Source organism: Brachycentrus maculatus, unplaced genomic scaffold (assembly GCF_059751285.1).
Source record: "Brachycentrus maculatus isolate JH-2025_06_01 unplaced genomic scaffold, ASM5975128v1 h1tg000114l, whole genome shotgun sequence".
Lineage (NCBI taxonomy): Eukaryota > Metazoa > Arthropoda > Insecta > Trichoptera > Brachycentridae > Brachycentrus > Brachycentrus maculatus.
In genome coordinates, this window is record NW_028280867.1 from 94,951 (window position 1) to 122,661 (window position 27,711).

General features: G+C 39.2%; 1 protein-coding gene across 4 annotated transcripts; it reads right to left on the reverse strand.

The window, feature by feature from the left end:
- Positions 1-241: 241 nt before the first annotated feature.
- Positions 242-27,711, reverse strand: Cul2 (cullin 2). Of its 4 annotated transcripts, none has more exons than XM_088259194.1 (16): positions 27,638-27,711; positions 27,093-27,251; positions 24,783-24,988; positions 23,471-23,564; positions 19,399-19,614; positions 16,991-17,144; positions 15,322-15,407; positions 14,453-14,602; positions 12,914-13,021; positions 10,298-10,407; positions 7,237-7,447; positions 5,668-5,802; positions 5,075-5,228; positions 4,717-4,923; positions 2,689-2,885; positions 242-2,206 (listed from the first exon to the last, which is right to left on the reverse strand). In XM_088259194.1, the coding sequence occupies exons 2-16, from the start codon at positions 27,150-27,152 to the stop codon at positions 2,045-2,047; spliced, it is 2,250 nt and encodes a 749-aa protein (XP_088115320.1). In that variant the 5' UTR covers positions 27,153-27,251; positions 27,638-27,711; the 3' UTR covers positions 242-2,044. The 4 variants fall into 4 exon arrangements, with proteins under 4 accessions (XP_088115320.1, XP_088115318.1, XP_088115319.1 ...); XM_088259192.1 differs by having other exon boundaries at positions 12,914-13,042; XM_088259193.1 differs by having other exon boundaries at positions 16,991-17,162.

The following is a 27,711-nucleotide window of genomic DNA, read 5'->3' on the forward strand; positions in this document are numbered from 1 at the left end:
ACAAGTACAGTGACGCATCGGCGATTTATTAATTTTTTCCTAGTTAAAACCAACAAAACACGCGGGCCCATCGGTACGCTCCGCCCCTGACCTGCTTCCGGTTGATATAGAGTGGGTGCCTACACGAGCGTCTGCAGCAGGTGGGTACCTACTCACAATGTGACTCGGCTGTGGAGATGTGCTCAAAGGATAACTGTTACATATTTGGTTACACAATTGAGATGGTATTTGTTGCTTTTTTTCGGTTTATACATCTTTCCAGCTAAAGTGAACAAGGCAAAAGATTGATAGTTCGTGGTTCGATAGATTTTGTTCCTAACCTTGTATCGTTTTGAGTTTTTACTGCCCTATACAAACGAATGTACGCGATACGCGTCGTTTTTTCCACACCATTGCGCTGACCACAGGGTGTGCCAAAAATATTAAATGCGAGACGGAGAGAAGAAACACGCCACCGAAAAAGTACATCAATTCTGTCCTAAAAGTACATCAATTCTGTCCTAAAATTACATCAATTCTGTCCTAAAAGCACCTAATATGGCAAAAACATCTGTTTTCATAATTCTGAAGAAAAAAGGATAAATTTTTTTCAACAGAATTAACTCTGAAATTAACCTGAAGGAAGGGTGGTTAAAGACAGTTTTATAAGAGAATAATTTAATGCAATTCTACACGTTTTTGTGTCGGAAAATTTTATACACAAAATCAGCAAACAAGTAAACAACGGAGTCCCATTGAAGAAGTGAAGCATGGAGTTGGCAAAAGAAGAATGCAGTCGAAATGCCATCTCTCAGTGCGGCAAGACCATGTATGGTAGATGTTCCAATGGTGATATAAGGAAAGGATGCAAGGCTGAGATGAGCACTATCCATCAAACTAAGGAAGGTGTGTTGAGATGGTTTGGGCATGTGGATCAAATGAGTGAAGAAAGAATCATAAAACTTATTTATGAGGCAAATATGGTTAGAAGTAGGGGCAGAGAAAGACCGAGGAAAATTTGACATGATCAAGTAATTCAAATACTTGAAAGAATGAAAGAGGCGAAGACTGTTTGTGATAGATTAGTGCGGCGTTCCATTCTTTCTGGTTAGTTGGTTCGTTAGTTAGTGAAGGCTAAACTGACGGTAAACCATGGAGTCCTAGTACCAACACTAATATTTGGAAATAAATCATAGTTGTACAGACTGAATGCAGTCGAAATACGATCCCTCAGATAGATATATGAAGGTTGTTTGCAAGGATATACATTGTGGCATGGCGTTCTATTCTCTCTGGTTAGTTTGTGAGTTAGCTAAGCTAAACTGGCGGTAAACCATGGAGTCCTAGTACTAACACTTATATACAGAGAAGAGAACCATGAAGTTGGCAATAAAAAGATGAAAGTAGACTGAATGCAGTTGAAATGCGAACCCTCAGATAGATATATGAAGATCGTTCGCATGGACATAGTAGCATGGAGTTCTATTCTATCTGGTTAGTTAGTTGCTGAAAGCCAAAGTGGCAGGACACAACAGAGTCCTAGTACCAACGCTAATATACGGAACGAAATCATGCAGTTAGCAAAAGAAAGTAGACTGAATGCAGTCAAAATGTGACTCAGATAGATATCGTAGTCGTACAGGAGCAAGTGACCAACTAACAAAACGTAAAATGTTCAGGAGGGCCATTGAAGTCACTTTTGCTTGGCAACAAAATAAACATCAATGCAGTTAGTCATTTTTAACAATTCAATATATCATACTTCTCAGTTCAAAATCCTTTGAGATTTTTTTCAGGGCAATATTAAGCTAGTAAGATATCAAATAGTCAATGATCACGTTTTTGTTAAAAATGCACTTGGTCACATTCTCCTGTATGACTACGATATATGAAGACTGTTTGCAAGGACATAGTAGCATGGCGTTCTATTCTCTCTCGATAAGCCAGTTCATCTCGTGTAGCATTTCACCCGCCCGGAAGCGTATCACAGACGGAGCGTCCCAGTCGACCCGCGCCCGGCGCTCGGCACAGCCCGGCTGGTCCCCGAGACCCGATGGGGGGTCCACTAGGCCACGTAGCTGTACTCGTCGCTGACGCCGGGCGTCCTCTCGATGTACTGCTTGTCGATCAGCGACTCGATGCACTTCTTGATCATGGCTATGTTGGGCGCGAAGGCCGCCCGCGCCTGCGCAAACACCTCCTGGATCAGGTCGTTGTGCCGGAGAATCTGCGGAGAAGAAACACAACAGAGTGTCAACAATACATTACAAAGGGAAAAGTTCATTCAAACCCTTTTCCGCACCCAAATGGTGCATAGGGCACTGCATTATACAAACGCAGTGTTATATTGATCGTTAACACACGAAGGAAAGGTGATCAGCCCTTCGCTTCAGGTACCAGTCCAGGGTAATTTGGAATAAATAAAGAGTGAAAAAATCACTTATATTTATTTGACCCCCCTGGGAATCGAACCCGGGACCTCCAGAACGGTAGCCGAGCGTGCTGACCATTACACTACGGAGGCGGACAGAAGAGAAGTTAGAAGACATAAGAGAAGTTACAGAAACTAAAAGTTTATTTTATTATTATTATTTATTTTGCCATCGTAGTGTTTTATATTAGTGTGTTAACGATCAAGTTAACACTGCGTTTATAGGAATGAACGAATGAGGTTAGAACTCTGATCATTGGTTGAGAGTTTGTTGTTACCTTCCGGGCCTTCATGATCCTGACGATGGCGGCCTGCAGGTACATCTTGCGGTCCTCGTCCACGGAGGCCGCGGTGCGGTCGGCCTCCTGCTGCTCCCGCGCGGCTGCGCCGCCCGCGCCGCCGCCGCCGCCCGCTACCCGCAGCTTGGTGCGCTTGGATGTGAAGTCCAGGTTCAGCGACACCACGCTGTCCGGATCTGGAGGCAAGAGGTGTCAGTGCAGTGGAGGATTAGGGAATTCGAAGCACACACAGATTGCAGGAGCGGACTGGTCGACGCTCACAGCTTGTGGGGAAAGACTGCCAAACGCTTACATACACACTCACACAGCTTATGGGGACAGACTGCCCGATCCACACACATAGCTTGTAGGGGCAGACTGCCTGAGGCACACAGCTTGTAGGGGTAGACAACCCGAAGCACACACATACAGTTTGAGTGACTGCCAGGGACAGACTCCTCAACACACACACACACAGCTTGTAGGGGTAGACTGCCAGATGCACACAGCTTGTAGGGGCAGACAACCCGAAGCACACACATACAGTTTGAGTGACTGCCAGGGACAGACTCCTCAACACACACACACACAACTTGTAGGGGTAGACTGCCAGATGCACACAGCTTGTAGGGGCAGACAACCCGAAGCACACACATACAGTTTGAGTGACTGCCAGGGACAGACTCCTCAACACACACACACACAGCTTGTAGGGGTAGACTGCCAGATGCACACAGCTTGTAGGGGCAGGCAACCCGAAGCACACACATACAGTTTGAGTGACTGCCAGGGACAGACTCCTCAACACACACACACACAGCTTGTAGGGGTAGACTGCCAGATGCACACAGCTTGTAGGGGCAGGCAACCCGAAGCACACACATACAGTTTGAGTGACTGCCAGGGACAGACTCCTCAACACACACACACACAGCTTGTAGGGGTAGACTGCCAGATGCACACAGCTTGTAGGGGCAGACAACCCGAAGCACACACATACAGTTTGAGTGACTGCCAGGGACAGACTCCTCAACACACACACACACAACTTGTAGGGGTAGACTGCCAGATGCACACAGCTTGTAGGGGCAGACAACCCGAAGCACACACATACAGTTTGAGTGACTGCCAGGGACAGACTCCTCAACACACACACACACAGCTTGTAGGGGCAGACTGCCTGAGGCACACAGCTTGTAGGGGTAGACAACCCGAAGCACACACATACAGTTTGAGTGACTGCCAGGGACAGACTCCTCAACACACACACACACAGCTTGTAGGGGTAGACTGCCAGATGCACACAGCTTGTAGGGGCAGACAACCCGAAGCACACACATACAGTTTGAGTGACTGCCAGGGACAGACTCCTCAACACACACACACACAGCTTGTAGGGGCAGACTGCCTGAGGCACACAGCTTGTAGGGGTAGACAACCCGAAGCACACACATACAGTTTGAGTGACTGCCAGGGACAGACTCCTCAACACACACACACACAGCTTGTAGGGGTAGACTGCCAGATGCACACAGCTTGTAGGGGCAGACAACCCGAAGCACACACATACAGTTTGAGTGACTGCCAGGGACAGACTCCTCAACACACACACACACAGCTTGTAGGGGTAGACTGCCAGATGCACACAGCTTGTAGGGGCAGGCAACCCGAAGCACACACATACAGTTTGAGTGACTGCCAGGGACAGACTCCTCAACACACACACACACAGCTTGTAGGGGTAGACTGCCAGATGCACACAGCTTGTAGGGGCAGGCAACCCGAAGCACACACATACAGTTTGAGTGACTGCCAGGGACAGACTCCTCAACACACACACACACAGCTTGTAGGGGTAGACTGCCAGATGCACACAGCTTGTAGGGGCAGACAACCCGAAGCACACACATACAGTTTGAGTGACTGCCAGGGACAGACTCCTCAACACACACACACAGATTGTAGGGACAGAGGATGACTCTGGCACTAGGGGCTAAGACGTGTCTGCAAGACCATGAGGATGCTCACCGGCGATGTCGCCCTGCAGCGTGAGCAGGCGCGCCTCGACCAGCGCGGACGCGTGGCGCTGCAGCGCGTCGGCGGGCAGGCGCGTGGCGCGCGCCAGCTCCGCGAGCGAGTGCGCGTCGGCGCGCTCGAACTCCAGCGCCAGCGCCATCTGCGCCGTCTGCATGCTCACATAGTACGGCCGGCGCAGGTAGCACAGCTTCAGCTCGCCTGGAAAGCACACACAGCTCGGATGCATTTCAACCATACGTCATGAGAAGAATGCTAAACAGGTCCGTTAGGGATCGAAAAGTCAGGTATGTATGGTATATAAGGAGAAGCGCGAATGTGCAAGAGGCGAGAAATTTAGCAAGATACACACCCATGCACAGGTGGTGCAGCCACGTGAGTTTCCGCCCGCTGTAGGAGTTGTGGTAGAACTTCTCAAACAGCTGGATGGGGCGCTCCAGCTGGGGGGGCGCCGCGCCGGCCATGGCCCCGGCGGCGCTGAGCGGCCACGCGCCCGCCTGCAGCACCTGACACACGACAACACGACACGTTCATTCGATAAATCCAGCGTAGCCAAACTCTGGGTCTTGCACAACTTGAGACCTACACCTAGATATTCAATTTCTTATATCTTTCTATTAACCCTTATCCACACCCCAATGGTGCATAAGACACTGCATTATATAAACGCGGTGTTATCTTGATCGTTAGCACATGAAGGAAAGGTGATAAGCCCTCCGCTTCAGGTACCAGTCAAGGGTAATATTGAATAAATATTAGAGTGAAAAAATGTTAAAAAATTGCATTAACATGTTAGTATTCGGCTCAACATAGGCCATGCCTAAAGAGCCGTAATACATATACATGTATCTACGAAATAAATATGTATCTATGAATGTATCTATGTATCTATGAAATAAATACATAAAAATAATTAAAATATAAAATTTAATAAAAAATGCTCACGTGTATGCTGAAGCCCATCCCGGCGTCGGTGCTCTCCTTCTTGAGGAAGTCCTGGAACTTGGAGTTCAGGTCTCCCGAGATGGCTATGTCGGTGAACATCCTCAGCAGCTTGTTCGTGAACTCGTAACCGCAGGCCTGTAATAACATCACAAATATATCGACGGTCCCTGCGTAAAGTACTCTATCTGCAAATCCGTTACATATCCCAGCAAAAGAGGCATATTTTCAACTTAATATTTACCCGCTACAGGGCAGAAAGTGTTGATTTTGCATTTTAAAGAAAAGGTATTGTTTAATTATATTTTTTAAATATACTAAATACTTTTCAAATGGAGAAAAAACCTTCAGGTTTTACCTAAAAAGATCTGTTGCACAGTAAAAAGTTCAATAAGTGGCTTGATATTTCGCTCACTCCTTTCAAGAACGTCATAAATCAAAAATCGTCAATTTTCAGTTGCGCATGTTTTCAGAATGCCCAGAAAAACTACTAAATCCCAGCAAAAGCAGCATATTTTTAACTTAATATTTACCCGCTACAGGGCAGAAAATGTTGTTGTTGCATTTTGAAGAAAAAGTATTGTTTAATTATTTTTTTAAAATATACCAAATATTTTTCAAATGAAGAAAAAACAGTCAGGTTTTACCTAAAAAGATCTGTTGCACAGTAAAAATTTCAATAAGTGGCTTGATATTTATTTTTAATACATTGTGTTATATTTTTAAAATTTAAAAACAATCTCCTGAAAAATAAAGTTTTTTTATTTATGATGTTCTTGAAAGGAGTGAGCGATATATCAAAAAACTTGATTTTTCAGGAGATCGTTTTAAAAGTTTAAGAATATAATAAATAATGTGAAACACGGCAGGGTCTGGGAAAAGTCTGGGGCCTCCCAAGCCCAATATCCGCCACTTCATACTATTATCATCTAAATATGACGCAATAACAGTTTTATTTGTTATATGGAAGTGTGGGAATGTACTAAATGGAATCGCCGGTTCAATTCAATGTGTTTTTATGTATAAACCAAATGTGAATATTTTTCTGAGGAAATAAAAAGTAAATTAAAACGTCATAAATCAAAAAAAAAAATTTTTCAGGAGAACGTTTTTAAAGTTTAAAAATATAACACAATGTATTAAATATAAATATCAAGCCACTTATTGAACTTTTTACTGTGCAACAGATCTTTTTAGGTAAAACCTGAAGGTTTTTTCTCCATTCGAAAAATATTTAGTGTATTTAAAAAACAATAAAACAATACCTTTTCTTCAAAATGCAAAAACAACACTTTCTGCCCTGTAGCGGGGAAATATTAAGTTTAACATATGTCGCTTTTGCTGGGATATAGTACATTGTCTGGGCATTCCGAAAACATGCACAACTGAAAATTGACGATTTTTGATTCATGACGTTCTTGAAAGGAGTGAGCGATATGTGGTCTGTTCAATTGATATGTAGACTCGTAGAAGTCGTAAAATAAAATGTACTTTATTTAGAAGTTACGTTCTTGAAAGGAGTGAGCGATATGGCCTAGTCTGTATGTATAAACACACTGGCCCAGTACGAACCTGCTTCAGCCGGTTGATCATGGCCTCCTCCTGGTCCATGCTGTAGCTCTGCTGGTGGATGAGCCGCTTGGCCATGAGGCGGGCGTAGAACTTCTGGAAGACGTCCTTGTCGTCGATGTACTTGAAGATGACTATGGAGGAGGCCAGGCGCTCCTCCGCCTCCGACTCCGACACTCCCCGGGAGCTCTTCTTCAGCAGGCCGTCGCAGTACCTTGGAGTGAAGCAAACAGACATTGGATATTTTAGAAACAACGTCATCTCCTTGTATCGGGCGTAATAATTTGATAAAATTTATATTTGAAGCAATTTTCCGTTTTATAATTAAAATATAACTTTTATTTATTGTTTTGGCATTCTCTTTGTAATAAAGACATGATGAAATTGTAAAAGAAAAACACTTGAGTTTATTTTATGACGATTAGTTTCGTAAGCTAAGCTTCCATCTTCAGGTCTAAATGTAAAGTAAAACATAATGAATATTTCAATTCAAACCCTTATCCGCACCCCAATGGTGCATAGGGCACTGCATTATACAAACACAGTGTTATCTTGATCGTTAACACACGAGGGAAAGGTGATCAGCCCTCCGCTTCAGGTACCAGTCCAGGGTAATATTGAATAAATATTAGAGTGAAAAAAATCACTTATATTTATTTGACCCCCCTGGGAATCGAACCCCGGACCTCCAGAACGGTAGCCGAGCGTGCTGACCATTACACTACGGAGGCGGACAATATTTAACTGTTCTAAAAATAAGGAGAGGGGTAAGATAGGGGGAGGGGAGGTTAATCAAAGGGGAGGAGTTTGAAAATAAAGGAAAAATGGAAAGCAAAGGTGAATAATTTTGAAACAATATAATATGTATTAAATTATTATTAGAATTTAATTTTTAGAGTAATTCATTATGTGGCCTCTATGTGGTACAAGGTGTAATAATTTTAGTTTATGAGAGTGAAATGAGTGATTTGTATCTATTATGTGATTTGCAAATTCAAGAGTTATTTTTTTATATTAATTTTTTGACATCTCATCAATCATGGGTAGAATGCTACGAGTGTGTAAAGTGATCACTTAAACCAGCCTATGATGGCCGTAAGCCCCTTAAATGACCAGACTTCCATATTCTTCTCCGTCTATGTATGTTAAGATGTCAAAAAAATAATATAAAAAATAACTCCTAACAGGTAGATGATTTCGTGTATTTGGGTAGTATGTTTTCTAGGGATGGAAAGATTGATAAAGACTAAGAAAGGAGAGTGAATGCTGGGAACAAAGTTAATGGTGCACCGAAATCAGTTATAGCAAATAAAAACCTATCAACGCAAGCTAAACTGGCAGTGCACAACGGAATCCTGGTTCCAACTCTAATGTATGGAAGTGAAACGTGGAGTTGGCAAAAGAAGGATGAAAGTAGACTGAATGCAGTCGAAATGCGATCTCTCAGAAGAATGTGCGACAAAACGATGTATGATAGATGTACGAATAGTGAAATAAAGAAGGAATGCAAAGCTGAGATAAGCATTATCGATAAAATTAAGAAAGGTGTGTTGAGATGGTTTGGACATGTAGAACGAATGAGTGAGGAAAGAACGGTAAAACAAATTTATGAGGCGAATGTTAGCGGGAAAAGAAGCAGAGGAAGACCGAGAAAAACATGGCACGATCAGGTATGCCAAATACTTGAAAGTGGTCATGTTAGGAGTCGTAACAATCGGCGGGTATGTATGAGGAGATGCATGAACGTGGAAGAGGCGAAGAATGTTTGCAAGGACAGAGTGGTGTGGCGCTCTATTCTCTCTGCCTACCCCTACGGGGAAGCGGCGTGATGGTTAGTTAGTTAGTTACTCCTAATTGGAGATAATCTAAATTTGTGACGAGATTTTTTTTTTTTTACTCTCAAAGCATCCAATTTTGGGTGATACCTGCCACACTAGTGATTTTACTTAAACAATTTTTTTTTAATGATTTCTTTTTGGGGTCACACGTTTTTGCTATACTTTTTTACATGTCTAATGATCGCACCATTAATATTTTTGGAGTTGATTGACAAAAGGCGTTGGACACTCAGCGGGAAGGACAAACCCTCCGACCGAATGTCCTGAATGAACTCGAGGTTAGGGAGTAAGGGGCAGTTGAAAAATATGTGGTCAGCAGTCTCATCCTCCTCTCCACACGCGCACAACGAACAAGTTATTTTGTTAATCTTTTTGAGGTGGGATGCAAGTACTGTGTGTCCGATCCTCAGCCTGCACAGAAGGGACACATTCAGCTTGGGAATCTTGATTTTGCGGAACCAAGGGGATCTCTACATGAGAGAGTACGGCTATTATCCTCGGCTCTACCCGACCCAGTTTCTCCAGGGTATGCTTGGCTACAATAGTTTAGAGACTAGAAGGAATGTGTATTTGACTACGCATTTTTATCGATTGTTGCGCGGTATGATCGATAATCCTGAAATTATCCAGAGCATTGGTCTGTATGTTCCCGATAGTTACCTAAGACAGCGTCGGCATAGATTGTTTCACATTCCTATACACAGGATCAACCTGCCGATGGTTATGCCTGTAGGAAGAGCTACCGCTATGTTGAACAATATCACATTGGATATTGATCTGTTCCATGTGTCCGAAGGAGTTTTCCGAAGCGAGATTCTTCTACACATTTAACAAGAGTCTTCTTGAGTAATTTTTAATTTGTTTTTTTAATGTATACGCCTTAAATGTTTGTTTGTAATGTATATATTAATTATTGAATAAATTGAATTGAATTGAATTGAATTGGGTATCACGGGTTGGACTGACTTATAATAGGATCCAGTGGATGTTATAGAGAATATTTTATTCCATTCCTCGCTTGCACCAGCTTTGAGCTTACTAAGGTAGTTGTGACGAGTATTTGGACACACTCAAAATGTTGATTTTTAGCTTTATTTTTGTGAAAAAACACAGTTCAAAATGGTCAAAATTTCATCAATTTGATGCAGTACCTTATACAAAAAGATAGATGCTTCATCTCAAGTATAAAAATTACCTATAAAGTATAAAAATTAAATTATACACACCTCGCTAATAACTCCGGACTCTTGCACGGCTGGTCCTTGTGTCTGGCATTGATGACCGCGCTACACGCTTTATCTAGCGCCCCTAAGAAGGCTTGGTCACTATCAAACACCTAAAAACAAATTATAACATCACATTTGAACCTTTTGGCCACCAAAATCCTATACATCAGCTTTCGGTTATATAGCAAGAAATACCGGATCTGATGCCATGATTTGTAAAAGTATCAAATATAAACTATGCCATGTTCTCTCCCATTCCGCCGCTTCAAATGATAGCCAATGCTTTTGAAAGTTTAGATTTATTTAATATATTGTTATCCGCCTTGAAGTGTGTACTTTCTCAGCATTTCTTCTCCATATTATTTTTTGACATCTCATCAAACATGAAGAAGAATATGGAAGTCTGGGCATTTACGGGGCTGACGACCGTCATAGGCTGGTTTAAGTGATCACTTTACACACGTGTAACATTCACCAATTCTACCCATTATTGACAACCACACTACTCAAATTCTTGGAAGTTCTATAAATAAACCAATTTAGAAACCTTGTTCTTGAATCATTAGAACTTCACTAGAGACATCTATTGGTGAGATGTAAAGAAGCTTTTTACTAAGCAGAAACTCTTATATTAGTATGTGAGGTCCGAATCCTGGATTATAATCACACACATGAGAAACGCCAGAAAATACCATTTTCATTTTTATTATTAAGCTTATAATTTGACCAGATAATTTATTTACAACATTTTGAGTGTGTCCAAATACTTGTTCACAAAATCTGGATTATCTCCAATTACAGGAGTAATTCCAAGAATTTGAGTAGTGTGGTTGTAAATAATGGGTAGAATTGGTGAATGTTACACGTGTGTAAAGTGATCACTTAAACCGGCCTATGACGGTCGTCAGCCTCGTAAATGCCCAGACTTCCATATTCTTCTTCATCTTTGATGAGATGTCAAAAAATAATATGAAAATAACTCCTGTAATTGGAGATAATCCAGATTTTGTGAACAAGTATTTGGACACACTCAAAATGTTGTATTTCTTCTCCATGTTATAATGGATAAATGTAAGCGTTGTGTTTCACTCTCTCTCGCTGCTCGCTGATAGTGTGTGAAGGAGACATCGCTCACTCCTTTCAAGAACGTCATAAATCAAAAATCGTCAATTTTCAGTTGAGCATGTTTTCGGAATACCCAGAAAATGTACTATATCCCAGCAAAAGCTGCACATCTTTGACTTAATATTTAACCACTACAGGGCAGAAAGTGTTGTTTTTGCATTTTGAAGAAAAGGTATTGTTTAATTATTTTTTGAAATAAACTAAATATTTTTCAAATGGAAAAAAAACCTTCAGGTTTTACCTAAAAAGATCTGTCGCACAGTAAAAAGTTCAATAAGTGGCTTGATAGTTATTTTTAGTACATTGTGTTATATTTTTAAACTTTAAAAACGTTCTCCTCAAAAATCAAGTTTTTTGATTTATGACGTTCTTGAAAGGAGTGAGCGACATGTATTTACCAGTGCTTACTATTTGTTATTTTATAATTATTTTATGTTTAAGACTTTTTGTTTCTCTATTAGTGTATTCATTAGTATATTTTTATATTAGATACTGTATATTGTAGTCGTACAGGAGAAACTGACCAACTAACAAAATGTAAAATGTTCAGGAGGGCCATTTAAGTCACTTTTGCTTGGCAACAAAATAAACATCAATACAGTTAGTCATTTATAATAAGCCAATATATTATACTTTGATGTTTAAAAACCTTATCCGCACCCCAATGGTGCATAGGGCACTGCGTCATATAAACGCAGTGTTATCTTGATCGTTTACACATGAAGGAAAGGTGATCAGCCCTCCGCTTCAGGTACCAGTCCAGGGTAATATTGAATAAATATGAGTGAAAAAATCACTTATATTTATTTTACCCCCCTTGGGAATCGAACCCGGGACCTCCAGAACGGTAGCCCAGCGTGCTGACCATTACACTACGGAGGTGGATTTTAATTGATGTTTAAAATTGCTTATAATTGATATTAAGCTCGTAAGATATCAAATAGTTGTCAATAATCACGTTTTTGTAAAAAATCCCTCAGACGAATGTGTGGCAAAACGATGTTTGATAGATGTTCGAATGATCAAATAAGGAAAGAATGTAAGGCTGAGATAAGCGTTTTCGATAAAATTAAGAAAGATGTGTTGAGATGGTTTGGACATGTGGAGCGTATGAATGAAGAAAGAACGGTTAAACAAATTTATGGGGCGAATGTAGTTGGAAAAAGAAGCAGAGGACGACCGAGGAAAACTTGGCACAATCAGGTATATTAGAGTGAAAAAATCACTTTTATTTATTAAACCCCCCTGGGAATCGAACCCGGGACCTCCAGAACGGTAGGCGAGCGTGCTGACCATTACACTACGGAGGCGGACAAATATAATAATATCTAAATATAATACAAAAAGCCAAATATAAAACATATCTAAAATAAATAAAAACATGTTGTTTGTTAGTTACTCGCACCCCTACTCGAATGACCGGCCGTCCAGAGGGTCCGACGGCCCCAATCGATCGGATTGGACACAGATTAAGACGACAATGGGGCTTACCGACGCAAAGAGCTCCCTGTACTTGTTGTGGATGGCGAGCATCTGCTCCACAAACTGGTTGTGCGCGCTCTCCCCCTTCAGGTCGCCCGTGGCCTGCAGCCCCTGGCTCTGGAATTTGTCAACGTTGCTCTGGTCAATCGTAACGGAGCGTTACGCTTGCGTGAAAAGGTTACAACCAATCTTCACATGTTCAATCGGTAAAAACAAAACGAAAATGTAATAATAAAATATAAAAATACATATCAAATACATGTACAACATTTTGAGTGTGTCCAAATACTTGTTCACAAAATCTGGATTGTCTCCAATTACAGGAGTTATTTTCATATTATTTTTTGACATCTCATCAAAGATGAAGAAGAATATGGAGGTCTGGGCATTTACGGGGCTGACGACCGTCATAGGCTGATTTAAGTGATCACTTTTCACACGTGTAACATTCACCAATTCTACCCATTATTGACAACCACACCACTCAAATTCTTGGAAGTTCTATAAGTATATATGAACCAATTTAGAAACCTTATTCTTGAATCACTAGAACTTCACTAAAGACATCTATCTTCATCTTTGATGAGATGTCAAAAAATAATATAGTAAATTACTATATTACTATTACTATTACTATATTATTTTTTGACATCTCATCAAAGATGAAGATAGATGTCTTTAGTGAAGTTCTAGTGATTCAAGAATAAGGTTTCTAAATTGGTTCATATATACTTATAGAACTTCCAAGAATTTGAGTGGTGTGGTTGTCAATAATGGGTAGAATTGGTGAATGTTACACGTGTGAAAAGTGATCACTTAAATCAGCCTATGACGGTCGTCAGCCCCGTAAATGCCCAGACCTCCATATTCTTCTTCATCTTTGATGAGATGTCAAAAAATAATATCAAATACATGTCACGTTATTTATCGATTTGGCGTTTAATTTGTAGAACTCCATTTTAATTTATATCGCTCACTCCTTTCAAGAACGTCATAAATCAAAAATTGACAATTTTTAGTTGTACATGTTTTCGGAATGCCCAGAAAATGAACTATATCCCAGCAAAACAGGCATATTTTTAACCTAATATTTACCTGCTACAGGGCAGAAAGTTTATTTTTTAATTTTGAAGAAAATGTACTGTTTTATTATTTTTTTTTTAAAATTTAAAAAAATCTGCTTTCCAATGGTGCATAGGGCACTGTGTCGTATAAACGCAGTGTTATCTTGATCGTTTACACATGAAGGAAAGGTGATCAGCCCTCCGCTTCAGGTACCAGTCCAGGGTAATATTGAATAAATATTAGAGTGAAAAAATCATATATATTTATTTGACACCCCCCTGGGAATCGAACCCGGGACCTCCAGAACGGTAGCCGAGCGTGCTAACCATTACACTACGGAGGCAGACAATTAATAAATTAATGAGTTTATTAGCCAATAAACCAACACCGTGACAAAAATATATTATATTATTTAAAAATAAAAATTATCAAAAATAAAAAATAAAATAACCAAACATAAAAGGGCTCAACATAAACACAGACCTTGATGTGGTTGAGGGTGATGTCCAGGAGAGGCTTCATCGCGCCCGGAATGCTCCTGAGGAGCGTGTAAACGTTCCGCAGATCCGTCGAGTGCTCCCCGACGACCATGTTGAGACATTCCGCGTGGAGGAAATTTAAATGTTCCGCCACCTGTAAAAAAAATCCGGCTATCAAATTGCTGTCAGGAGCTTTCTAAGTATGTTTCACACAAATCATAGGTGAAAAATTGTATATTAGTCATTCATTCAAACCCTTATCCGCACTTCAATGGTGCATAGGGCACTGCATCGTATAAACACAGTGTTATCTTGATCGTAAACATATGAAGGAATGGTGATCAGCCCTCCGCTTCAGGTACCAAGTGGGCGAGTGTGAGTTCTAAAAATATGAGTAGTGTGGTTGTCAATCATGGGTAGAATGGCGAATGTTACACGCGTGTTAAGTGATCACTCTGTAAATACCCAGACTTTGATATTCTTCTTTGTCTATGTTGAGATGTAAAAAACATATTTATTTACAACATTTTGAGTGTGTCCAAATACTTGTTCACAAATCTGAATTAACTACAATTATAGGAGGATTTATCATATTATTTTTTGACATCTCATCAGAGATGAAGAAGAATATGGAAGTCTGGGCATTTGCGGGGCTGACGACCGTCATAGGCTGGTTTAAGTGATCACTTTGCACACAATTCACCAATTCTACCCATTATTGACAACCACACTACTCAAATTCTTGGAAGTTCTATATATATATATATATATGAACCAATTTTAAAACATTGTTCTTCAATCACTAGAACTTCACGAGAGACATCTATTGGTGAGATGAAAAAACTTTTTTATATAGCATATGTATTGACTTACCATGTGCTTTTCATAAACACCCCTTAGTTTCTTGAGTGAAGAGTTATGCAAATAGAATGCCCCTCTGGTCATTTCGTGCTCCATACCTAACAACCAAAGAAAATATCAAATTATAGACGTTTCAATCAAAGCAGACTTGATCTTCTTTCTAGCTCCATCCCAATTTATCGCCTTTGTATACTGCTGGTGTCAGCTCTCCTCGTCCTCAGGTTGTAGGTACTTTTATCATATACCACGTCACCTAGGCCATGCCTTCGAATCATGTTATCTCTCTGCAGCATCCATGAATTCTTTGATCTTCCTCTAGATGTCTTTCGAGGAAGATCCACGGCGAGTGCCTGGTTCACAATATGATCAGGGTCTCTGCGTCCTATGTGCCCATACCATATCCAATTGCCTTTCCTCTACCTTACTATTGATGCCTGTTACAGCCAGGCTTCTACAAATTTGTGAACTCTTTATGTTGTCTATAAGGGACACTCCAGCTGACCACCTAAGCATTCGCATTTCAGCAGTTTCTAGTTGCCCAGAGTAGGTGTTGAAAGCAAACCTGACTGCAAATTTGTATAGAACATCCAAACATCCCTGAGCAATGATGGGTTTATGAAAGATAAAGTATGATACAATTAATTTAATTATAGACAATATGATACAATTAATTTAATATTTCTTAACCGGATCCACGCGGCTCGCATAACCGTATGTGTTTTAACAAAACATGCCCCATACGCGGCTGACATAAGCGTTTGTGTTTTTACATTGCTCCAAGTTTCGAATCTCAGTTCAACTAAGAGGGATTTTTTCATGGTGTGGAACTTTGGATAAAATAATACGTCGATCCTTGGCCTTATGACATCTGTTGAAATATCTGACTAATAATTTGTAACATCACAAGGATAAATAAAAGAACAGATCCCTGATTTTTCTTGCGGTCGGTAATTAGTCCGCGCCATAATCATGCCCTATATCTGTCTCACTCTCGACGCTACGCATCGCCAGTGGGTAAGAGTGACACACGATGCGTGCTTTGATTTATTTATGTTACGATCTAATTTGTTTATATTACGATATATTTCAAGAATAATGTGAAACACCTGTATTATAGAGTACCAAAAAGGCACAATGAATCCCATTGAACGTTTTTGTTTAGGAAAATAAATCGTTTCATAACTAAATACATGATAAAAGTAATCATTTAAAAAACGGCGAAATACCGCCGCGCACGGGCATCTCTTAGGAACAAAGTTAACGCGGTTAAAAGGTTAAATAACGAAAAAATTGTGTCGATGGTAGCGCCTGAGCTGGCTGTAGACTGACTTTTGTCAGTGTTCATTTTAAACTTGAATTTTTTGGGAATCCAAGACAATTATAATATTGTAATATTACAAAAATTGAAGGCAAAAAAGTACTTAAAGAGAAATGCAAAAAACAAAAAACAATTAACTAATTTTGTTTCCGCGAAAAATAAGATAGGTAAAGCTGTGATGTTCTTCAAATAATAATAATAATAAAACCCTTATCCGCACCCCAATGGTGCATAGGGCACTGCATCATATAAACCCAGCAATGAGGATTAAGACGGAGAAGAAGAAGTTATTAGAGTCGAAGTGTAGTAAATACATATCAGTGAAAATGAAAGATTAAGGATATAGGCCGCAGCCCGGCTCACCTCTCAGGACCTCCTTCATGTATTGGGACACGTCGCAGGTCTGCAGCAAGTTCGCGGCCAGGCGGCGGCAGTACTCCCCCGTGGCGTCCAGGATGGGCTCCTCGGCCAGCTCGCAGTACAGCGCCAGGGGGTTCTTCTTGCGGTACACTTGCACCTGCAGACAGCAATCAAACTGTCTCAGCAGTCACTTTGCGGTAATGTTTACCCATCACGTGTTATACACAATACAGGAGTCGGGATGTGAGTAGGAAGGATGAAAGTAGACTGAATGCAATCTTTTAGTGAGGCTAAGCCATGTATGGGAGATGTTCCAATGGCGATATAAAGGTGGAGACTGACTGGAGCATTTCGTCGTAACATCGCTCGCAGCAAACATCACCGAGCATCCGAAACTATGGATGGAGCGCTCGGCTTGCTGTACTGACTGCCTGAATGCTCGCATCGTAACGTGTTATATTACGACAAAATGCTCTGGTCAGTCTCAACCTTAAGGAAAGGGGGCAAGGCTATGATATGCATTATTGATAAAATTAACCGGATCCACGCGGCTCGCATAACCGTATGTGTTTTCACAAAACATTCCCTGTACGCGGCTGACATAACCGTTTGTGTTTTTACTTTGCTCCAAGTTTCGAACCTCAATTCAACTTGGAGGGATTTTTTCATGGTGTGGAACTTTGGATAAAATAATACGTCAATCCTTGGCCTTATGACATCTGTTGAAATATCTGAGTAATAATTTGTAACATCACAAGGATAAATAAAAGAACAGATCCCTGATTTTTCTTGCGGTCGGTAATTAGTTCGCGCCATAATCATACCCTATATCTGTCTCACTCTCGACGCTACGCATCGCCAGTGGGTAAGAGTGACACACGATGCGTGCTTTGATTTATTTATGTTACGATCTTATTTGTTTATACTACGATATATTTCAAGAATAATGTGACACGAGTGTATTATAGAGTACTAAAAAGGCACAATGAATCCCATTGAAGGTTTTTGTTAAAGAAAATAAATAGTTTCTTAACTAAATACATGATAAAAGTAATCATTTAAAAAACGGCAAAATACCGCCGCGCACGGGCGTCTCTCAGGAACAAAGTGAACGCGGTTAAAAGGTTAACACACTATGGATGGGCAAGGTATTTCTAACTGTGGGGTCGATTAATACCGGGAAGGGTATTTATAAGTCAGCGGAACTTCGAGACGCCGGACTGACCTGGGAGGAAGCCAAGGAGATGGCGCGTGACAGAGTGACTCGGAGACGTCTCGTTGGCCATATGCTCCACCTAGGGAGTGAACATGGAAAGAAGAAGAAGAAGAAGGGTATTTTTACCTTCTGCGCCGGCCTCATTTCAAAGGCAGAAAGGAACTAATAATCCAATATTTTTACATGAATATTATGTACCAATCTCTTTGTTAAGGTCTTAACTAAACGTACACAATTATCAAAACCTGTCGCCATCAGTTCGCAGTCATAAAAAACACCCGTCCAAAATTTGAAGCGAAAGGTGTTTTGAGATGGTTCAAACAGTACGATAAATTTCGGGAATCGAAGTAGAGGGAGGCATGATAAAGTCTTTAAAATACTTTTATTATTAAAAGCAAACCCTTGTTATTTAGATGCTTGTCCGCAGGTAGGATAGTAAGGATAGGGAAGGTAAATCGCTCACTCCTTTCAACAACGTCATATATCAAAAACTTGATTTTTCAGAAGATCGTTTTTAAAGTTTAAGAATATAATAAAATGTTTTCAAAATAAATATCAAGCCACTTATTGAACTTTTTACTGTGCAACAGATTTTTTTAGGTAAAACCTGTTTTTTTTCTCCATTTGAAAAATATTTAGTTTATTAAAAAAAATAATTAAACAATAACTTTTCTTCAAAATGCAAAAACAACACTTTCTGCCTTGAAGCGGGTAAATATTAAGTTAAAAATATGCCGCTTTTGCTGGGCATTCCGAAAACATGCACAACTGATAATTGACAATTTTTTATTTATACCGTTCTTGAAAGGAGTTAGCGATGTATGTAACGGATGAATTATGTATTTTTGTTTGAATTGCGACTAATTCTGTTATGCGACCATTCCAGTTGTAAGGAGTGAGCAAAATATGAAAAAATTTATCACAAACACCCAGACCAATCGAAAATAAATCGTTCTTGAACTTATTTTGCACTTGGCGGGAATCAAACCCGCGATGCCAGTTTCGTAGTCAAGCGTCTACTCAACTACGTCACGGCGCCACTTGAACATGGTCAGGTCAGGAGTCGTAATAATCGGCGGGTATGTATGAGGAGATGCATGAATGCGGAAGAGGGGAAGATTGCTTGCAAAGACAGAGTGCTGAAACATTGCACTTTCTCTCTGCCCTGTTAGTATAACGCCTAAACTGTGCTCACCTCCACAAAACTGTTGATAACTTGTCTGATGACAGCGTTGTCCTTGTCGTGGCCCTCTCTGTCGGCCTGGATGCCCTGCAGCAGCCGCCTCATCAGCGTCTGCTTCAGCGGCTTCACCATTCCCCGCTCCCAGGATAGGAGGCCGAGCTCTCCGACCTCCAAGCGCTCCAACCCTGAGTTGTTGCCGTTGCCGTAGATGATCTCCGCCTCGGAAATCTAAAAACGCACACCCGTTTTACAAATCACAGCTTATGGAGGCTTTCATGTATTAATTTTTAAATCAAACAGATTTTTTAAGTTGACTTATTTGTATTTTATTGAAAAAAAAACACATCAAACTAATATTGTATAATAATAATAATAAAACCTTTATCCGCACCCCAATGATGCATAGGGCACTGCTTCATATGAACACAGTGTTATCTTGATCATTTACACACGAAGGAAAGGTGATCAGCCCTCCGCTTCAGGTACCAGTCCAGGGTAATATTGAATAAATATTACAGTGAAAAAATCACTTATATTTATTTGACCCCCCTGGGAATCGAACCCGGGACCTCCGGAACGGTAGCCGAGCGTGCTGACCATTACACTACAGAGGCGGACAATATTGTATAATAATGGATAAATATCATGTGTGATTATTGGCTAATAAATTAATATGAAAAATCACAAGACTATCGGTAACATTCTTATTAAAATATGTAGAGAAATAAGGGATATATGAAGGTTTAAACCTTGGATATTTTTATAAAAAGAAAAACGTGCGTTCGCATACGTCATCAAATGTCCGTCATCGAACGTTTTATGACGTCATATGGTATATTGTCTATGGTTTATAGATCTGTAATAGTAGTAGTGTGGATTGTTTGTTTACCACTACACTACCATTTGTGTTTTACAAATATGAGGGGAGAGGGGGTGGGAGGGTGGACCATAGACATCAACAAATAGAGCCGCCAATAATTTGGCAATGACACCAACATTCAAATAACTCTATTGTTTCTGTGACGACATTCATTGCCAACTTACGAAAACAACGTTTTTTCGAAGGCGAATTTTCCAAAAGAAAATGATGAACGAAAATATTGATTATATCGGCTGTTATAAACACTTCACGAGTCTAATACAATCCTTTATAGGTTGGGTATGTTAAATTAGATATTCCTCCCGTCTAACAAAGCGCTCACTCCTTTCAAGAACGTCATAAATCAAAAATTGTCAATTTCCAGTTGTGCATGTTTTCGGAATGCCCAGAAAATGTTCTATATCCCAGCAAAAGCGGCATATTGTTAACTTAATATTTACCCGCTACAGGGCAGAAAGTGTTGTTTTTGCATTTTGAAAAAAAGTTATTGTTTAAGTATTTTTTGAAATATACTAAATATGTTTTAAATGGAGAAAAAACTTTCAGGTTTCACTTAAAAAGATCTGTTGCACGGTAAAAAGTTCAATAAGTGGCTTGATATTCATTTTTAATGCATTGTATTATATTGCTAAACTTTAAAAACGTTCTACTGAAAAATCAAGTTTTTTGATTTATGACGTTCTTTCTTCGTCCATTGTCACAATATTAATTTTATAGGTTTTTTTTTTTAAATAAAATACAACTTAGTAGACTCAAAAAATCTGTGTTTGATTTAAAAATTCATATATATACTGAAGGAGGCTTTTGAGACATACAGGGTGGCCCAAAATTAATCAAAATAAGATTGAGGTATCTCTACATGAGAAAGTACGGCTATCCTTGGTTCTACCCGACCGAGTTCCTCCAGGGTATGCTTGGCTACAACAGTCTAGAGACTAGAAAGAATGTGTATTTGATTACGCATTTTTATCCATTGTTGCGCGGTATGATGGATAATTCAATTCAATTCAATTCAATTTATTTAATAAAAAAATAATATATACATAACAAACAATATTCAAGGCGTATATATTATAATAAAAGTAAGCAATAAGACTTAAAGGTGTAGAAGAATCCCGCTTCGGAAAACTCCTTCGGACACATGGAACAGATCAATATCCAATATGATATTGTTCAACATAGCGGTAGCTCTTCCTACAGGCATAACCATCGGCAGGTTGGTCCTGTGTATAGGAATGTGAAACAATCTATGCCGACGCTGTCTTAGGTAACTATCGGGAACATACAGACCAATGCTCTGGATAATTTCAGGATTATCGATCATACCGCGCAACAATCGATAAAAATGCGTAATTAAATACACATTCCTTCTAGTCTCTAAACTATTGTAGCCAAGCATACCCTGGAGAAACTGGGTCGGGTAGAGCCGAGGATAATAGCCGTACTCTCTCATGTAGAGATACCTCAAAAACTTCTTTTGGACTTACTCTACCATAAGAGAGTACTTAAGTTCGTGTGGCCCCCAGATCATGGAGCCACTCTCGAGTCTACTTCGCACCAAGGAGTTATAAAGAGTAATAATCCTGAAATTATCCGGAGCATCGGTCTGTATGTTCCCGACAGTTAGCTAAGACAGCGTCGGCATAGATTGTTTCACATTCCTATATACAGGACCAACCTGCTGATAATTATGCCTGCAGGAAGATATGCTGAACAACATCTGTTCCATGTGCCTGAGGGGGTATTCCCATAAGGGATTCTTCTACATCATTAACAAGCGTCTTCTTACATACTTTTTAATTTATTTTTTTACTGTATACGCCTTAAATATTTGTTTGTAATACATATATCAATTTTTCAAATAAATTGAATTGAATTGAAAATTTACAACATTTTGAGTGTGTCCAAATACTTGTTCACAGAATCTGGATTATCTCCAATTACAGGAGTTATTTTCATATTATTTTTTGACATCTTACCATCATCTCATGCGTTTCTCATGTATGTGATTATAATCCAGGATTCGGACCTCACATACTGATATAAAAGTTTCTGCTCAGTAAAAAGCTTCTTTTCATCTCACCAATAGATGTCTCTAGTGAAGTTCTAGTGATTCAATAACAATGTTTCTGAATTGGTTCATACATATAGAACTTCCAAGAATTTGGATAGTGTGGCTGTCAATAATGGGTAGAATTGGTGAATGCACCAGCCAATGACGATCGTCAGCCCCGTAAATACCCAGACTTCCATATTCTTCTTCATTTTCGATGAGATTTAAAAAATAATACAAATTGAAAATAATCGGCAGGTATGTATGAGGAGATGCATGAATGTAGAAGAGGTGAAGATTGTCTGCAAAGACAGGGTGATGTGGCGTTCCATGGAAAACTGTGGAAGTCCAAGAGAGAGGGGTCTGTTCAATACTGGATACAAGAAGAAGGTTGAAGTAAGTAAGTATATAACCGGTTAACTGCCGGCAGGTACATGTATGGCGGTAGCCAGGACGCCGCGAATTTTACCACAAAAATAAAACCTTCTAAACATATCATTATTGAAAGTGTATTAACGTTTATTTATAAAACTTGCCAAATAAATGAAGAGCGCGCCAGTCGCGCAGTCATTTATCCATAGTCATAAAATTAATTGTTCATGGTGCAGGGTTGTCACAAAATTTGTCATAGAAAATATGAAAACTAAATTATATGTCAAAAGCAATTGTTTATGTAAGTTTAATATTAAAAGTAAACACACACACACACTTTGATATTATAAAATTAAATATTAAAATCATCAGAATCGACACTAAAATCACTGTCATCAGATTCGGCAGTGACGGCAACTCGGGAATTATTGGACAACCCTGAGCGCCATTAGTTGTTCCGACGACAAAGCTCTCTTTAATTTACGTTTAAAGTGGTAAAAACAAATTCTGTTTCAATTCTAAAGATATTCTCAATAGAGGCAAATGTTAGTGGGAAAAGAATCAGAGGAAGACCGAGAAAAACATGGCACGATCAGGTATGCCAAATACTTGAAAGTGGTCAGGTTAGGAGTCGTAACAATCGGCGGGTATGTATGTGGAGATGCATGGACGTGGAAGAGGCGAAGAATGTTTGCAAGGACAGAGTGGTGTGGCGCTCTATTCTCTCTGCCTACCCCTGCGGACTGTTGGCAGTTAACCGGGTAATAAGAAATTTGAACCTTTTGTTTTTTGATGTGTTGCTGGTTTAGGTACAGGTAGAGATTGTTGAGGTACACAACGCCTGTGCTGTACTGGACCCACGCTTCGTTATATCTGGAAAACAGAGATGCCAAGCTTAGTGCAACATAGGACCATCACACAAAGTCATTACAACACTTATAATGTACTGTTGGGTAATATATCCAAAATTAAACAAGGTTTATTTGATATTATTTTTTGACATTTCATCAAAGATGAAGAAGAATATGGAAGTCTGGGCATTTACGGGGCTGACGACTGTCATAGGCTGGTTTAAGTGATCACTTTACGCGCGTGTAACATTCACCAATTCTACCCATTATTGACAACCACACTACTCAAATTCTTGGAAGTTCTGTATATATGAACCAATTTAGAAACCTTGTTCTTGAATCACTAGAACTTCACTAGAGACATCTATTGGTGAGATGTAAAGAAGCTTTTTATTAAGCAGAAACTCTTATATTAGTATGTGAGATCCGAATCCTGGATTATAAAAATGTTGTAAATAAATTGTCTGGTCAAATTATAAGCTTAAATAATAAAAATGAAAATGGTATTTTCTGGCGTTTCTCATGTGTGTGATTATAATCCAGGATTCGGACCTCGCATACTAATATAAGAGTTTCTGCTTAATAAAAAGCTTCATTACATCTCACCAATAGATGTCTCTAGTGAAGTTCTAGTGATTCAAGAACAAGGTTTCTAATTTGGTTCATATATACAGAACTTCCAAGAATTTGAGTAGTGTGGTTGTCAATAATGGGTAGAATTGGTGAATGTTACACGTGTGTAAAGTGATCACTTAAACCAGCCTATGACGGTCGTCAGCCCCGTAAATGCCCAGACTTCCATATTCTTCTTCATCTTTGATGAGATGTCAAAAATAGTATGAAAATAACTCCTGTAATTGAAGATAACCCAGATTTTGTGAACAAGTATTTGGACACACTCAAAATGTTGTAAGGTTTATTTGGTTGAATTCTATATATTTATGTATATGTTAATACGTGACGCATTTCGTCTTCTTAGGACATTATCAAACAAAAGTGTGATAATGTTGATTTCTCTTTTTTGTGTCTATATTAGGTTAAAATCGTTAAAAACAGTAAAAATGTATTAAAAAAGAACTCCACCGACAAGACACACAAGGTGGCTTGGTGGGTCTCTGCAAAAAATAAAGTTCTAAATATGTATAAATTGTGATTTAAATAAATGTTTATAAATAAATAAAAAAAAGTTAATTTCCCAATTTTTAGAGCAGAATTTTCCTCTCTGTGAAGGGTTACTGACCTCTTGAGCAGCCCCTCGCAGTCGTCGCCCTCCCCGGCGACCTCGGTGCGCAGGGCGGCTACGTGGCCCTCCAGGTAGAGCCGCGTCTCCGTGTACAGGCGCTCGGCGAGCGGCTCAGGGTGCGCCACGCACAGCGAGTACACGTCCGAGAAGCGCGCGTTCCACGCCAGGCGCCCCACGTTACCCAGCGTCACCACCCCATGGACCTGGAGAGGGAAGACCATCAAATTTCCTTACTCCTCACTCTGCGAATTAGCGCGATCATGATTATCATCTACCCGCGGCAAAAAGAGTCATTTAAAAGAAAACACTTGTTTTTTACCGTTTCAGTTATATTTATTTTATTTAAAGACTAGTTTCGGAAGCTATTTAAGAGTATTTTTCTTATTATTTAAATAAAAAGAAAAATACTCCTATAATTGGAGATAATCCAGATTTGTGAACAAGTATTTGGACACTCTCAAAATGTTGTAAATATTAAGTATTTTAAAATGTAACTTAATCAGTGATAAATTTCGTATTTTAAAATGTAACTTAATCAGTAAATTTCGTATTTAAAAATGTAACTTAATCAGTGTTAAATTTCGTATTTTAAAATATAACTTAATCAGTAAATTTTGTATTTAAAAATGTAACTTAATCAGTAAATTTCGTATTTAAATACGTAATTTAATCAGTAAATTTCGTATTTAAAAATGTAACTTAATCAGTGTTAAATTTCGTATTTTAAAATGTAACTTAATCAGTGTTAAATTTCGTATTTTAAAATGTAACTTAATCAGTGATAAATTTCGTATTTTAAAATTTAACTTATCAGTGTTAAATTTCGTATTTTAAAATGTAACTTAGAGATAGAGTATTTGATTCTTCAAACGTTAGTGGAATAAAATGTAAAATAAAGTCAGTAAGTAATTATTTAATTGAATTATGCCCTTTTTTTAACGCTCTTCTGAGAAGGAACTCGTGGCAGTAGGGAGCACTTCATAGCCCGTGCGATCCTATTCCCACACACGCAAGATGTATTCCAAAGGAAGGTGGTATAGCAAGCGATATGTTTGGCTCCAAAACACGACGTATACCAAGTTGGACTAATTCCAAAGCAGACGGTTCTACTGTACGGCTGTCCAAACTGAAAACACAGTAAGGGACTTTTTTTTTGTAGTACGTTTTTTTTGCATTTTTGGACTAAGTAGACTCTACATAGTCCAAAAATACAAAAGCCCGTACTACAAAAAAAATGTCCCTTACTGTATTTATTTATTGACTTGGCGTTTAATTTGTAGAACTCCATTTTAATTTATGTATTAATTTTAAATCAAACACAGATTTTTTGAGTCTACTAAGTTGTATTTTCCCTTACTGTGTTTTGAGTTTGGACAGCAGTGTAGTCCACTAGAATACCGAGGTTCTACTGCATATTTTTTTTAACCCTTATCCACACCCGATGTCGCATAGGGCACTGCATCGTATAAACGCAGTGTCATCTAGATTGCTGACACATGAAGGGAAGGTGATCGGCCCTCTGCTTCAGGAACCAGTCCAGGGTAATATTGAATAAATATTATTCTTCTTCTAACCCTTATCCATACCCAATGGTGCATAGGGCACTGCATCGTATAAACGCAGTATCATCTTGATTGTTGACACATGAAGGAAAGGTGATCAGCCCTCCGCTTCAGGTACCAGTCCAGGGTAATATGGAATAAATATTAAACTTCTAACCCTTATCCATACCCGATGGTCCATAGGGTACTGCATCGTTTATACGATGTGTCATCTTGATTGCTGACACATGAAGGAAAGGTGATCAGCCCTCCGCTTCAGGTACCAGTCCAGGGTAATATTGAATAAATATAAGAGCGAAAAACTCACATATATTTATTTAACCGTTCCCCCTGGGAATCATACCCGGGACCTCCAGTACGTTAGCTTAACACGCTAACTATTACACCACGGAGGCAGACTTTTATTACCATACAACAAAGTTTACAATGCTTTTAATATATATAATGTCATATAACACAATCGATTAATAAGTTGACACTGCGTTGATCCAATATTGTGCCTTTTGCATCATTTTGTACAAACAAGTGTCAGAACCTTCACCACCTCCTAAATATTTACTTTTGTATGCAGATTTTCACTTCTTACACGTTGGCAACACTATATGTGTATTGTTATAATGAATTACTCGACTTTGCGCAGCAAAAAAACAAAATTTGTGGTTATGTTTTTTTTAAATTTGTAAATAGAACTAAAAAAATGAGGTGGATGGTTCTAGATTTAAAAATAATTAAGCTAATAACTTACGGTTTCTTTGAGTCCTTGCCATGTCTCTTGAAAGTCGACATTTCTCGGTTTTAGTGACATACTTAACCTATATCATACGACGAACTTTTCCGCTCGAAATTTCCTCAGTTTTCGCTTTTCGGGTCTACGGGCCGCTTCGCAAATCAACGCCACACTAATCTGAAACGAACGCTAGCTTCAGACAAAGATTCTGTCTAGTAACGGGTGACGTAGAATGAGAAAAGCGAAACAATGACATTTGGCAACCTGACAGAAATCTCGATAGCAAAGGTAAAATAAGAACGCATTATCCTCCGTAAGATGTAAACATAATACAAACAAACAATTAAATACAAACAAATTCATTCATTCAACACGTAAATACACAGATCCCACACCAAAAACATTCCGATTAACAAATTCAATTCCGTTTTAAATTTGAATGCCGTGAATAGCAGAGGGCTGCGACTTGGAAATAAGAGATGGATACAGAAAATCACTGATTTAATTATTAATGAATTTTTCTATCCAAATTATTAAATGTAACAAGGATTTATCTAACTTACAATAATAATTCATTGTCAAAACATTACGAAATAATAAAACTATAAGTGGATGACTTTCACACTATTCTAATGTT

What these genes read in the sequence shown, in the direction of transcription:
- Cul2 (XM_088259191.1), bottom strand. Translation starts at nt 27,152, where the DNA reads ATGTCACTAAAACCGAGAAATGTCGACTTTCAAGAGACATGGCAAGGA. An exon ending in TTATCAACAGTTTTGTGGAG is followed by an intron (nt 17,163 to 19,398) that starts GTGAGCACAGTT and finishes CTGCTGAGACAG; the next exon opens with TTTGATTGCTGTCTGCAGGT. An exon ending in TCACCCTCAACCACATCAAG is followed by an intron (nt 13,043 to 14,452) that starts GTCTGTGTTTAT and finishes ACGATTGACCAG; the next exon opens with AGCAACGTTGACAAATTCCA.